The sequence below is a fragment of the Grammomys surdaster genome, unplaced genomic scaffold (assembly GCF_004785775.1).
Source record: "Grammomys surdaster isolate TR1022 unplaced genomic scaffold, NIH_TR_1.0 125793, whole genome shotgun sequence".
Lineage (NCBI taxonomy): Eukaryota > Metazoa > Chordata > Mammalia > Rodentia > Muridae > Grammomys > Grammomys surdaster.
In genome coordinates, this window is record NW_021620624.1 from 581,979 (window position 1) to 594,409 (window position 12,431).

Below are 12,431 nucleotides of genomic sequence, written 5' to 3' on the forward strand. Positions count from 1 at the left end.
GTATGTAGGTAGGTATGTAGGTATGTATGCATGCATGTATGTATGTATGTATGTAGGTAGGTAGGTAGGTAGGTATGTACATACATACATGTAGACAGGTATATTTGTACCTGAAGGATGGAGCACAGCCCCAATAGCCACACTTTATTGCTTCTCTTGGCCGTTTTATACTTTCTTAGACAAAAGTTCTTTATAAAATTACCCCACAGATAACATGTTACACAAAAGAGAGTTACAGAAGGATGTCAATAGTAAGTTTAAAGCAATGTTTGATTCTATAAGCTCATTATAACTTCAAAGCAACAGCTTCCCATGGCCTTGCTATATCATGGTGCACACTTGTGACTTCATCCTTGGACCTGACCTAGAATGAATGTTTTCCTAGATCACAAATCTGTCCCAAGAATATTTCTCTTCTTAGTATAATTTATAAAAGTTCATTGTTTTTCTAATTATACAGCCTTTGCTTACTATTCTATGAGGAGTGGCACATTCTATTTTTGTTTCTAACTTTATTACATTTTTCTGGCAAAACAACTAAAACCATCTCCTTAAACTTTCTTCGTAAAGTTATTTGAATGAAATCAGGAATGCTATAAAGTCATTAATTCATCTAAACAGCACTAATTCATGCAAGTTCATCTTCAAGTTGATCCACAGGAAATTAGCCCAATAGGGTGGGCTAAAGCCCAGAAATCGTTAGGTTATGTAATAGTGACAGGAAAGGCATAACAGCAGATAGAAGCAATCCTAGGACAAAGTCTTTGGGAGTGTGCCTCTCCAGAGTGCACCCATCACAGCCATATTTGCTTGCCATAGCCTTTCCCAGATAGCTTCTGTCAAAAATGCTCCCAAAGTCTCATGTATTTAAATGACGCGTCACCAGGGAGTGTAACTATTTGAAAAGGAGGACTAGGATATGTGACCTTGTTGAAGGAAGTGTGTCACTGGGGGTGGGATTGGAGGTTTCAAAAAGCACACACCGGGCCAGTTTCTCTCTGTCTGTTGCCTGTATATTAGGATGAAGCTCTCAGCTGCAACTCAGGTCCCACCATGCTTCCATCACAATGACAACAGACTGACTCTCTGAAACTGTGAGGCAAAGCCCTAACTAAATGCTTTCTTTCACAAGAGTTGCCTTGTTCAGTGGTGTCTCTTCATAGAACAGTGAATGAGACACTCCTCATGGCTTCTTCAGTCTGCTTTCTTATAAAACCGGGACCACCAGCCCCGGGCTGCCCAGCATACAATGAGCTGGGCCCTCCCACATCAATCTCTAATTAAGAAAATGTCTTATAGGCTTGCCTGTAGCCCGGTCTTATGGAAGCATTTTCTTAGCTAAGATTCTCTCCTCTAGATGACAAATTGAGTCAAATTGACATAAAACCAGCTAGCACATCACCTAAGCCCACTGCCTGCCAAGACTGCACCACACTGTGGAGAAACCAGTACCTACACTGCCCTGGGTAGACTTGTGACCCAAAACCAGAACTAGAGCAAAGACTACAGTGGCTTTAACCAATACAGAAGTCAATAGGCTGGGTGGCTTTTCTTCCTCTGGCACCAAAGCAGTTAGAAATGCCGTATCTACATGAAGGCTTGAAGATGAGACCACAAGGATCTATCCAGTATTAGGTTTACCCAGACTCGTACTATGTCTCAAGGAAAACATTTTTGTTTACTACCATGTCCCACACTCAGAAAATAGAGTCTATATGCTTTGCTTGATGTTGGTGAAAACAGTTTCAGTTTAGCAATTTTTAGGATTCTGAGATGGGTTAGACCTGAGTCTCAGCCCAAGGACGTGCAGTGTCAGAGATATGATAAAGCCCACGACGTAGCTGTCAGTGATATAAGCCCAAGCGCTTACATGAGCCAGCAGGTGCAGGACCCTGACTGCTACATAGGGAAGTCCAGAGCCTTGGCTCGGCAATGGCTGTCCTACCAGGTGTCAGAAGATGGTAGAAATAGTTCCTCCCTAAGCTCACAGCTTCAGAGAACTTCTCAGTCTCTGGAGGATACTTGTGCCCGGGTTCATTTCAAGGCTGGAAATGTAGAAGGGGAAAACTCCAGGTTGGCCCTGCTGTCACTAAAATCTCCCAGGGGGAGATGTAAATAACGTCTACTCCTTCTCCTCAGGACCCAACAACAAACTGAGACACAATTCTGTTAAAGTCCACGCTGAGGAACCAGTGAATTGATTGGGCTTCCTTACAGAGCTTAAGTGAGGGGTTACTGACAGGAGTGTGGGTATTCCTCCCCTAGCCCCTCAACAGGCTGCCCTTGAAAAGCCTTTACCCAGCAGGGATGAGGGCATCCTCATAGCTGCATGGATAGAGGCTATCAACAGGTCTTTACCAGCCTATATACTCCAGCCACTTAAGGATGAGTTGTTTCTAACAGGAATTAGGGAGCAGACAGACACTCAGATAAGGGTCTCATGACTCTCCCTACTTATCCATGAAAGAAGTATAAACAATCAACAAGCACAGCCAGGGTGGTACAGTTGAACTCCCCAAGATAGCAACAGTCAGAGGACAGTCACTCATAACACCCACCAACACACATGTCTATCAAATGCTAGGGCAGTTGAGAAACTCTGCGAGCCCTGCCCTGGGTATAAGGCCTCCAGCCTCTCAGAGTGCTGGGTCTCACTATGGTAGACCTGGCACTACCCTCTGAGACAAAGCCCTACTACACTGCCCTAGCTTGGTGGGGGAGTGGTTGCACTCACTCTCCAGCCTGTCTGCAGGAACTATCTGGGCATTAGGGATTATGCAGTGTTGCCTAACACTGGCTTGCACTGAGGCAGATCTAGTACTGACTTTCAAGTCTAAGTAAGGCATGAACAATAAGAGGGTGGTATCTCCCTATATGCTGTGCTGCTTGAGGTTGGGGTAGGGGAGAGGGAGGCCACTGGGATGGGGGAGTTCATGGGTAACTGTGGCCTTCCCGTTCTCAGTGCCTCTTTTGGCTTGTTATACTGAAAGCTGGCTCCATGCTCTCTGACCTAGCTTCCCCAGTACTTGTGTGTACTTTGTAGTTTGAAGGATGTCTGACTAGGTTTGTCTGTGGGGAGGCCATGCCTAGAGATCTTACTCGGCGGCCACCATGTTCCACCCTGCCATTGTATTTACATTCTCTAAAGAAATCTTTTCATGTCAGAGACACTGTAAGACCCCCGTTTAGATTGGGGTCCCCCCCTGGAAATGGTGCTCGCCCCAAAGACCACTAAAGTCAGCACTTGATGCAATACAGCAAGAGACTTGTATTCAGGAACCAGGGTGCTGAGGCTCGTCTCCTACCTCTCGAAAGAGGAAAGGAGAGACCAGCCACAAACATAAAAATCACACAAGCTTATAAAGGCACAAACCACAGGCTGGGAGGGGGCTGGTGGGAGTGCTTCTGATTGTGTCTCTTATCACACACAGCTGGGAAACTGGGAAGTTAGTCAGGATTCTCCAGGCGGGAGTGCTCTTATCTGCACACACACAGCTGCAGTTTTCAGAAATATTTTGTATGTTCTTGCCCTGGGGCCCTATCCAAGGAGTTCGCGAGTTCACGGTCCCATGTTATTCTGAGATACTGGCCAATTTAAAATTTTCTACTTCTTACAATACACACTTAAGGATTTTTAAAGTAAGACCTATGGTTGCTCTTCTAATAATCTGACATGGAGAACAGAAGAGAGGTAAACTAACAAGACGGCCACTGGGACATTGACTGGGACGTTCTCTGACTTTCCTGTGATGCTTCAACTCTGCCGTCTGCCATCAGGAAACAGTTTTAAGTATGCTTCTCTTGTAATTAGTAGGCCCATATGGAGCTGTTCTTTCCTGAGGAATGGTCATTGAGTCCGTAGGGTTAGAGTCCTCCTCACAGACGTTGAATCTCTCACTGGGAGCTGTACAGTTAAACTGTCTTTCTGTCTGTGGTTATGAGAGCAATTTCAGCTTTTTAAGAGCATCTTTTTGCCCTTCCCAGTTCCCTATGTCAACTCTTCTAGGTGACAAGACATATTTACATTTTATAAACAGACAGATATGCAGAACTGAATAGTAAGACTGCAAAATCCTGCAAAGCAACGTTAAACAATGTGAGAAACTGTAATGGTTCATGACCTTTAAATTTTTGTGAAATCATTCAATGCCTCCTTGCTGGCCATTATAGCTAGACAGAAAATTATAGGAATGAAAATTGCGTTTAAATAAAGATAATATTAGTATACTGATTTGAAATGTCAAACACACAGAGTGTTTCAGTGTTCAATGTCATTTTTACTGTTTTTCTCTGAATGTGAAGGAATGAATGAGTCTGCATCCAGCCTAGCCTGAGATCTCTAATTAAGGAACCCAGAGCACCTAGAGATTCACATTTTCATATCTAAGCTTAGATATTTTCCTCAGTGTTGTTGCAAGATCAAATCTCATAGTTATTTTTTCCCAACTTATACAGTATGTATTCTATACCTTAGCAAATTACCACGCTTCTTTTGAGATCTGAATCAGCTTCCATCATTTTATTCTTTGCACTTTAATATCAAACAGCAAATCCATTTTCCAGTAAAGATTTAGATTTGAGCTGTTGATGCCTCTTAGAATTCTCCCCAGTAGTTTAAAGATTCCCCGGGGACTTCTATAAACACAACCTGATCTTAAGTCTTCTATGATGCTTATACTAGCCATAAAGTTCACTCTCTCTCCTCATCAGTGTTTCTCAAACACGTTAGTATATGTACAGCAAAGGTTTTTTTTCAATCAAAATAACATTGAAAGCAAACTTCCTCTAGAGAGAAAAGAGGGAAATGGAGGACCCAGAATCCAATCTCCTGCACCTCACTCTTAATTGTTGTGGATAGCCCTGGTGCCGGTTGTATTTTGATGCTAATTCAGCTTCCCCAAGAGGGGCTGCCTGGGACGAGTAGTGAATCAGTACTCAGGACTTCACGTGACTCTTCTAATGAATAAAGAAGCCAATCACTGGGCTAGTAGGTGGGACTTCCGTGTTGGACAGAGGGACAGAGGAGAGAAGGATTGGCTGGAGAACGAACGGGAGCATATAGATAGCAGAGACCTCATATCAGGTGGCAGATCTATTTGGATCTGCTACTGGAGGATTTAACTTAGAATGGCTTATAATTAAGATGTTAGTTGTTGCACCCAGCGATTGAGTTACCATTGATTCTGAACTAAGTTTGTGTGGTGTTTTCCTTCCCGCAGCAGCTCAACTGGGTTCCAGAGAGAAAGGTACTGAGGCAAAGCGTGGGTTTGCAAGAAGTATACCCCTAGAGGCCATGGGAATTTGGAAGTGTGGGGCTGGTGTGGTAGTGACTGTAGAGTGAAAAATTATAGATACTGGGTATATAGAATCCTTTTTAGACATATAAAATATTCTTTAGGCTTTCTTTATAAAGACATGGAGAAATCGAGCCATGAAGCAAGTTAAGAATGTGGACAGACTAGTTACGGGAACTGGCTAGAATGCAAGATAGCCAGGTAGAACCAAGCTGAGGACCGCAGTGACAGGGCAAGGCCACAGTGACAGGGCAGGACCACATTCTTGAGAAAGATAAGCGTACAGAGAGTTTTCACCTGATCCTGACTCATGTAGGTTGGGTTCCTTTGGAATGTTCCACTATTTTTATGTTATGCCACCTTAACAACCATGAGCCCCCTCCCCATTCCTTGGTTTGTGGTTTTTCCCCTTAAAAACCCCTCTCAAACTGGCTGTCGGGGTCAATTCAGCTCCTGCGTGGGCATACGAATTGACCGGCAGCTAGCTGTCACGCCCTAATAAACCTCGATATTGCTCTGGTACATGGTGTCTCGAGCAGATTACTGGGTGGTCGCAACTTTCTGAGACTTGAGTGAGGGTCTCCCCTCTGCGGAGGTCTTCAGTGACCTGCCAGTGGGAATTTAGTGAGCTGGGTGGTGAGATTTCGGAGCTCTGAGTCAGAGAGTCTTCATGAGATGAGAACAAGGCTCGTCGGTGCCTTGCCGGCCATAGCGTGGATTGGATTTTGTAATATTTCATGTGACACTTAATTCCTGAGATGTCTCCAAACATCTCCAAGAACATAGCTTGCAGATATCTGCACTCTGTAGTAGACCAAACCTCTGTGGTTGAGAAAGTGTTCTTAATCTATACACTATAATGTACATCAATCCCTATCAGATGCATGAGGTCTAGCCCTTGTAGTAGAGCCTTCAGGTAATCCCAGACTTGGCAGAACCATCACAGCCCTCTACATCTGTTTCTCTGTTGCAGAACACTGAGGACCCTAGGTTGACCCATAACCTATCCTGTGTTCCTGAGGTTCAGAACCCACTTTGAATATGACTTCAATTGCAATTTTCAATATCTGTCCTAGGATTTTATTACTGCGAAGAGACAACAGGACCAAGGCAAGACTTATAAAGTCCAATGTTCGGTCTCTTTTGAGACTCATACAGTCTCTTAACTGTAATCCTCTGTAAAGCCAAATCAAAAAACAGATTACATTCTTCCAATACATAATGGCACAGGACATACATTACCATTCCAAAAGGTAGAGAAGGGAGCATAGTCAAGAAATGCAGGGCCAAAGCAAGACAGAAAACCAGCTGGGCAAACTCCAAATTCAGCATCTCTAGGTCTGATGCCAAAATGCTCTTCAAATCTTAACTCCTTTTATTTGTTGTTGACTACAACACACTTCTTTCTCTTGGGATGATTCTATTCCCAGTTAACATTTTTCCTCTTTGGGTATCTGGCATCTCTAACATCTTGGGGTCTCCAAGGCAATCTAGTCTTCACCTTCACAGTGTCACACAATGCCCTCTCTGGGCCTCCATACAGGGACATCCCTGATATATACCTGACCTCAGGGGCTTTCCTTAGTCACAAAGGGAGACTCTATGATTCCTTTCTTCTATCCTTGATTCTAAAACCAGAACCATGTGGCTGAAGCTGCCAAGTTCTGCTGCTTGCTGGGTCTGGAACAAGCATGACCCCTCATTCAATTACATTTTCATCAGCTTTCTATTTTCAATGGTTTCCTTCACTGCCTAAGCCTGACTATCCTGGAACTTGCTCTGTAGACCAGGCTGACCTTGAACTCAGATACCTGCCTACCTCTGTCTCATACATGCTGGGATAAAAGCTGTGTACTGTCAAGTCTGGGCCTAAACCATTGTTTAATTCCTTTAACAAGATGGAAGCTTAGCTGGGTGGGATCAAGCCCTGAGGTCACTACTCACTTAATTCCATCTAATATCTTTAATCTATTTATCTACTTGAACACAGGAGTCAGCTCCATTCTACTCCCTGGTGCCCCTTTGATCCTTGAACCACACATTAGCTTGCTCCTTTTCAACAAAACACCCTTCATGAGAGTTAACGTTAGTTACCACATGACAGAGTGTATACTAGGCTATTTTGAGATGTCCTTTGTTAATGCAATTAATGAAAAACTCTCCACTTTAGCCTCAGGCAAAATTTTGGACAAGGACAAAAGGCAGCCAAATTCTTTGCCAAAATATAAGAACAGTCTTAAGGCCACATATTAACATTCTTCTCTGATACCTCTTGAGCCAGACCTCCACAATTCAAATCACCCTTAGTACCACTGTCTTCCACGTTACTACCAGAATGAAACATTAAGCATTGCTTAAAGAATCCCACTGCTTTCTTAACACAAAGCTCCAAAATTCACATTCCTCCAAACAAAAGCATGGTCAGGTCTATCACAGCAATGCCCCAATCCCTGGTATCAACTTCTGTTTTAGTTAGGGTTTTATCATTGTGAATAGATGCCATGACCAAGACAACTCTTATGAATAAAACATTTAATTGGGGCTGGCTTACAGTTTCAGAGGTTTTGTTCATTATCATTATGATGGGAAGCATGGCAACACCCAGGCAGACATGGTACTAGAGAAGAAGCTAAGAGTTCTACACATGAGTCTATGGGAGCCATAACTACTCCAAGCACCATAATGTCCAACTTTACTGAGGGCCCCAAGTTTTGCTTGGACTTACACAGGCCACATTCCTGGCATCATCATGTGTCATACACTATCCTAATCATATCTAATTTTTGCTGATATTTCTCTCTGTGTGTGCTTTTGCCAACCCCCCCACACACACTGTTCTAAATTTCTCCACCTTCTGTATTTACTCCCTTGTTCTCTTTAAAGGATCAAAATCTGCTGCTAGAGGCTCCTCCTTTCAGGAACAAGCAGGTCTGGCCTCAAGTTCAAGCTCATTAACCTTGGTCATATCTTTACAAGCTTGTCTCCCTTTGCCTCAGCCATAGTGGCCATCAGCAGACAATGGAGGGTAGAAACAAAAGGAAGTAACTAGGAAGAAAAGAAAGCACCCAGCTTTGAAGGTTCTCTAAAGCTTTTGTTTTGTTTTTGAGAGAGGATCTTGCCAAGTAGCCCAAGTTGGCCTCGATCTTTCCAACCTCCTGCTTCAGCCTCCTGAGTGCTGGGATTACAGGATGTGCGATTAAACCTAGCCTTTATAATGTTATTGCTGTGCATAAGAAGAAGAGAAGAAAAAAGCAAACAAAAATAGAAAGGGGGAGGGGGAAGCCTGACTGCTCCTTAGAAATATGGGTGTGATTGGCTGTGTGGTATTCTCTCACTCTCTTCTGTGGCCTTAATTCAAAAAAGATTTTGACCTCATACCCCCGCCTCAATAAAACCTAAACTCTATTTGGGCATTTCCATCAGAACTTAAGGTGTGTCTGAGAATGCTTGATTAATTACCAGTTGGTCATCCAGTCCAAAAAGTTCATCCAAGTAAGTTTCAGACAGTCTTCGAACTCTTGGCTTCAGTGATGGATGGATGCACATGTCCCTTTAATAAAATCACAAAGCAAGATGAAGATGGATCAATGAATATGTCCCTTTAATGAAATCACAAAGGAAGGTCAGGGTTAATTCCACTTTGAAGTAATTCTTTAAGGAGTCATTGATTCTCTGGAGAGTTGAGTGGAGAGGTGGTGAATTTCCCCTGAGGAGGAGAGTCAGAATCACCTCATCAACGATTTGCACCGAGGATGACATGCTGCCCTTTTCTCATGCTCGCCTTGAAACCTACAAATGGGAGCTCACTGTGTTTCTCCCACTGACAATCAGTGAGCATATTGTTTACATTAAATCTTGGGGACCTAACAGCCTATAGAGGGATTCCTTAACAAGCCCCAGATTTGAAACAATCATTGGCAAGAACTTATCAAAATACTATACAAAGGTCTTCACCTCCAAAATATTTCCCTATCATACTTCAAAATAATACTTACCAAAGAAGATTTTCCAGACCACTTTTAATGATACTTAGGATCATGCGCTCTAAATATTTCAGTGGGTCCTCAGGACATGTCACAAGTAAACCACATAACAGCGCCTGTTAAAGAGAAGAATATGAAGATGGAATCAGTGCCTTTGCATCCACACATGTATGTGTGTGTGTGTGTGCGTGTGTGTTTGTATGTATGTACATATGTATTTATGTATGTTTTCACTCGTGTATCTCTTCCTATTTACTGTGTTGGCATGCTGCTATAGTCAAATCAAAATTAAGGACATTTTGCCTCTGTCTAAAAACTCCTACAGATGACACAATAGAAATTGCCACACAGTTTTTGTATTATGCAAGAAATTTTTTATACAAATCTGAAGATAACCACAATGCTCAGACTCAAGGTTCCTACCCTTTTGTTTCTACCCTCCATCCTCTGCTGATGGCCATGATGGCTGAGGCAAAGGGAGACAAGCTTGTAGAGATACGACCAAGGTTAATGAGCTTGAACTTGAGGCCAGATCTGCTTGTCCCTGAAAGGAGGAGCCTCTGGCAGCAGATTTTTATCATTTAAAGAATGAAGAGTTGGGCAGTGGTGAGTGTACATCTTTAATCCCAATACTTGAGAGTCAAAAGCAGGCAGATCTATGTGAGTCTGAAGCCAACCTGGTCTACAAGAGTCTAGGACAGCCAGGGCTACACAGAGAAACCCTGCCTCAAAACAAACAAACAAACAAACAAAACAAAAACAAAAAACAATAAGCAAAAAAGAAAAAGGGACCATTTTTTTAAGTTAAAAAAAAGTTCCTCGAGCCAAAACATAAAATAACTGATAAAATCCATAGTCAAAATCTACTGTTGGAGAGAAGTGTGCCCTTCGTCCCTCAACAAGAAAACTTCTCTTCACAACAGATGTAGGCCACTGCAGAAAACCACAACCAATCAATCTACAGAGCTGTAGAGCCCAGTCCCAGAGGATACAGCTACAGAACACTCCTGTACCTAAGGGAACATTGCAGAAGAGGAGCAGGAAGAGGCTAAGAGCCAGAGGGTCAGAGTTTGCTGTGAGTGTGTGTCTCCTAATAACATCAAAAGCTACACCCATACAGTCTCACCAATGTGACTGTCCAATCATGAGCCGAACAAGGGCTGTACCAAATGGACATACATCATTCCTCCCTTCGCAACACCCCCCCCCCCACACACACACTTAGTGTACAACCAGTTAGGAACCTACCAGTAGGATCCTTATCCCTCCCTACTGCCTGCTGGAAATAAGGTGATAATATATTCCAGAGACTACTGAAAACAGTTTTTAATGTACAATGCATGGAAGACCAAAAAACAAAACAAAACAAAAAACAAACAAACAAAAACCACCCAGTAGCATCTCTTAATAGCCTCTTATTATCTTCTTTTTCTGTGGCAGGAACACGTGCCCGACCCAAACTCCAGAGACAGAGGAAGGATATGGAGCTGGACAGAGTTCTTATAAGAAAGAGCTTTGGGCTAGACAGATGGCTTAGCAGTTAAGGGAACTTCCACTGCTCTATAGAGGATCCAGGTTTGGCTCTGAGCCCTTTTAGCAGCTTAAGGCTGTTGGCATCTCTAGTTCCAGGGGAGATAGCCCACTTTTATGGCCTTGATGGGCACCAGGCATGTATGAAGTGCACATACATACATTCAGGTAAAACACCCATACACACACACAATTTTTTTTTTTAAAGAAAATAGGATGTAACAACCTCTTAGACTCCTGGTCCAGCCCCTTTCCAGCCTCTCTCAGGAGAAGCTCAGCTACTTGAAGGCTAAATACGGGTACATAAGACACCCTTGGTTCTACCACAGCTGTAGCTAGATTTTAAAAGGTGGCTATTACCAAAAAGGCATCAATGGACCTAATAATAGCACCAGATCCTTCTGCTACGTCAGCTCCCTGAATGGCTCTGATGAAAAGCCCATCTGTCTCTGGCACTTTGCTGTGTGGGTCTACAGAGCCCACGGGCTTCTACGTTCCCTACTCTACAGCCCATCTCCTGCTTCATATTCTGGTGTTTAAAGGACATTTACTCCAGAAATATTTGGATGGCAACCCACTTTCTCAGGATGCTACCTAGGGCTATATATTTTTAGCAAGCTCGTTAAGAAATTCCCATGCACACAGCAGTCTTGGAATTAGTGATTTACTGGAGCTAAGCTTTATGGGAATTAAGACATTTGGGGGATGGGGGTACAAGTGTGGTGGCATATACCTGTCCCATGCACTGGACTGGCAGAGGCAGGTAGCTCTCTGTGAGTTTAAGACTGACCTGGTGTACAGGGCTGTTGCACAGAGAAACTTGTCAAGAGAAAGAAAGAAAGAAAGAAAGAAAGAAAGAAAGAAAGAAAGAAAGAAAGAAAGAAAGGAAGGAAGGAAGGAAGGAAGGAAGGAAGCAAGGAACGAAGGAAGGAAGGAAGGAAGGAAGAAGGGGGGGGAGGGGAGGGGAGGGAAGGGAGGGAGGGAGGGAAGTTAGGGGTCGGAATATCAGAAAGTGTATGTTGCCTTGTATTTCCAAGCTCTCCAGATCAAAAAGCTGCTTTCCCAAAAACTTATCCTGCAGAAGCCTAATTAAATTGAGAAGATAATTCTCCAAAATGGCAACACAGGCATATGGAACTAGCAATGTTGGAAAGTTTACTTTTAGCAAAGAAATATCACTGTTCATTTGATCTTAATGGACAAGATGATACAGCACGTAGCTGTACACATTAATGAGTGGACTGCACACAGCCAGCGAGACAGTGTGAACAGGCAATAAACAAGCATTTTCTGTTGGCTTGTTTTGAAGTGCTGAGGATGGAATCCAGGGCCTTGGAGATGCTAAGCAAGGACCACAGAGCTAACTCTTTAATAGTTACTTTCTGCTCAAAGTAAAGGGCTGGGAAAACAGCTCAGCAGACAAAGCCCTGTTGTGCATAAAAGACCTTTGGTCTGGATGCTTTAAGTGGAATAAGAAAGGTTTGTACATCACAGGACCCTCATGAGGATCCAATGCATTAACATCTGCAAACCGCTTTGAATTATGCCTAGAGCAGAATGAACACTCAGATAACACAGCAAGCGATCACAGGAGTCCTTCTTTTTTTGTTTTTTTTTTTTAAAG

The 12,431-nt window shown here is 43.1% G+C and overlaps 1 protein-coding gene across 3 annotated transcripts in view; it reads right to left on the reverse strand.

Annotated features, from left to right (window-relative positions):
* Positions 1-12,431, reverse strand: part of Fbxl13 (F-box and leucine rich repeat protein 13) — a 171,630-nt gene that overhangs the window by 153,134 nt on the left and 6,065 nt on the right. For all 3 annotated transcript variants that reach the window (XM_028789166.1, XM_028789165.1, XM_028789167.1), the window contains exons 2-3: positions 9,290-9,393; positions 8,754-8,844 (exon numbers count right to left, since the gene is read on the reverse strand). In XM_028789166.1, coding sequence (XP_028644999.1) covers positions 8,754-8,844; positions 9,290-9,393 — 195 coding nt within the window. The remainder of the gene's footprint in view (positions 1-8,753; positions 8,845-9,289; positions 9,394-12,431) is intronic.